The following is a 2,717-nucleotide window of genomic DNA, read 5'->3' on the forward strand; positions in this document are numbered from 1 at the left end:
TCCTGCTTTCTTCCTATACCGGGGTCCTCCTGCCAACTCCTTAGGGCTCTGTGGGAGCAGGCCAAGCGAAAAGGAGCAACTCAGAGAGAGCTACCACCTCTAGTTGAGAAGATTGTGGAAGAGGAAATGACAGTCGAATCCCTACAGCAATATAAGAGTGATAATACCATACACTGTAAGAGAAAGAACTCCTCACTTTCTCATGCTTCATTCATCCAGCCTAGCATCATCCTGCCTACGAATGTCTTATCAGGGAACCCTACTATCTGCCGCCAGCTTCAGTTTATGAGCTCCAGCACAACAGAAGAAGTGTCCGTCACTTGAGAGAAGGAAGTAGTTGTGTTAGTCCTAACTAACGGTGCATCTTTCTCCTTAAGACCATGAGGATAAAAAACAAGTGGGAAATATGCATGGTTCCTCTTTTTCTGGTAGTTAGATCTCTTCATGAATACAGCTTGCAGCGCAGAAAGACCCTAGAAACCCTTCTAATGAACTAGGTCAGAGAGGAAAGAAAGATAGGGTCGTTGACCTTTCGAGACCACGTGATATTATAGCTGTGATGTCGAGCCTGTGGTACTGTATTATGGTGTATTGTGGCGTAGTTAGCTTACCGAAGGCAAGCAGTTTTCTCTCTTTTAGTGTTGTCAGCTCTTTCATTCGAGCCCCAGCAGTCAAAATGTCGTACGGCCTAGCACCTTCAGGTCCTGCATTGGTTATTCGAAGGGTGATCTCCGAGTCGGTGGGAACGGGTCTGGGCTAGAAATACCTCTTCTGTGACGAGGAAGCGTTCGTACGCAGCTAGCGACTTCCATAATGGACTGTAGGGCAGGGAGAAATGTAGACGTAGGTATACAGCACTCCTACTACCGTCGACAGACACCCCATAGAATGGTCTAGGGTTCAGAGAATTTCATTCCAAGCTACCTCGCATTCTAAAGAGAAAGAAAGACCAGAGCGCGAATAGCAGAGGTGCTGTTGGCTCATGGGACTTAAAGTGACTTCAACGTTTCCACGGGTCAGCTTGGCAAGTCTTTCCCAACAATGCCGTCCAATAGGAGGGAGCAGCGCCGTGGTTGCTTGTTGTCATGCTGTCAGTCCACGGGAGGTTCATGAACCACTTAGAACGACTCGAAGCTTTTCTGAAAGGCGACGCTCTACGGGAATTCCTTTGCGAGTTGCACTCTATGGGCGCCGCGACTGCCGATTACGGTGGCGTGGAAGGGCTCGTACGGGGGAGGGGATTCGGTGGCAATAAATCAAGCAGTGAGGACGTCGAGGATTCCGACAGCGGTGAAGATAGTGAGGAAGACAACGCCAAGGGAAAGATGCCAGAGGAGGAGGAGGAGGACAGCGAACATGGCAGTGATACCAGCAGTAGCGAGAGTGGCAGTGATACGAGCAGTAGCGAGAGTGGCAGTGATACCAGCAGTAGCGAGAGTGGCAGTGATACCAGCAGCAGCGAGAGCGGCAGTGACAGCAGTAGCGAGGGCAGTAAGAGCAGCAGTAGTGAGAGCAGTAAGAGCAGCAGTGGCGGAGGTAGCAAGAGCGGCAGTGGCAGTAAGAGCAGCGGTAGTGAGGAAAGTGAGAACGACGGCGGAGGGCATGAGAGCAGTGGTGAAGGGAACGAGAGTAATCAAGACAGAGAGAGCAGCGAAGAGAGTGAGAATAACCACGACAGTAAGACTAACAACAGTGATGACGATGGTAAAGGCAGTGCCAGCGAAAGTGAGAGTAGTGGCAGCAGAAGTGACAGCGGAAGTGCCGATGGGAGCAGTGGCGGAGATGCGAAGGCGAAGGATCCCACACAGAAAGACAAGAGCGCCTCCAGTTCCTCCGATGAAGGCCTAAAAAGCCAAGGATCGAATAGCTCAGACACGTCCAGCAGCAGCAGTAGCGGCAGTGAGGACAGCTGACGCTTGTGCGAAGTCCTGCAGGGCATCAGGGAGCAGCCGTAGCTTCTTCTGCCTCCGAGTCATGCAAGGCGCACATGCCGAATGCGTTGGAGGGGCCGGTCAGGCAAAATGTGAGAGTTCTCCCGTGGAAGCCCTTGTCGATGCCATCACCGCTTCGAAACCAGTGCTAGAAAACAGACTTTCACGGCGCTGAAAGAGGCTGAAAAGCTTCTTGTCTCTCGACCAGACGCTACTACCGCGATGGAAGCGTGTCGTTGAAAGAAACTGTCGCAACAAGGCGGCCCCGGTGCACAGTCGTATTCTCTAGTCTGTAGTCAGCGTCAGCCTTCGAGCATTCAGTTCCCCTTCTCCGCTAATGCATGAGTTCCCAACTTTCTCACTGCACGCTGCCGACAGGCCCAACGCAACTGACCGGCGACAAAACGACCAGACTCCCTCTTCAAAGATCAACAACAGTCGAGCCAAATCGCTTGCCTTGCACTCTCCGACAACCCGCCATGTCCCCCTAGCTGTGCCAAGCAAGGTACACGACCTGTTGCCATGTACGGTGCTGCCATTTTGTAATCACCACTGAACAGAGGCGAGCGTTGCGCTTCTCTCTAGCCGTGTGATCTGCTAGTGGCTTCCAGAGAATGCCCTTCTATTATCAGGCTCGGGGGGAGGAACGACCCAGCGACGTTCTTTCATCCGAACCGGAAAGCAAGAAACTAGGTGAGGCTTCTATTTCGGATTACTGTAGCAACAGACCCGGGACCGACGTAGAAAGCGTCGGTCCCGGGTCTGCTGCAGCAACTGGAAGTAGCC

General features: G+C 52.3%; 1 protein-coding gene across 1 annotated transcript in view; it reads left to right on the forward strand.

Annotated features, from left to right (window-relative positions):
* Nucleotides 1-2,409, forward strand: part of CSUI_011138 (uncharacterized protein) — a 7,188-nt gene extending 4,779 nt beyond the window's left edge. Inside the window, exons 5-6 of the mRNA XM_068071239.1 lie at nt 45-175; nt 1,096-2,409. Coding sequence (XP_067916785.1) covers nt 45-175; nt 1,096-1,913 — 949 coding nt within the window. The 3' untranslated portion in view covers nt 1,914-2,409. The remainder of the gene's footprint in view (nt 1-44; nt 176-1,095) is intronic.
* Nucleotides 2,410-2,717: the final 308 nt, after the last annotated feature.

The sequence above is a fragment of the Cystoisospora suis genome, assembly GCF_002600585.1.
Source record: "Cystoisospora suis strain Wien I chromosome Unknown contig_9868, whole genome shotgun sequence".
In the NCBI taxonomy this organism is placed as follows: domain Eukaryota; phylum Apicomplexa; class Conoidasida; order Eucoccidiorida; family Sarcocystidae; genus Cystoisospora; species Cystoisospora suis.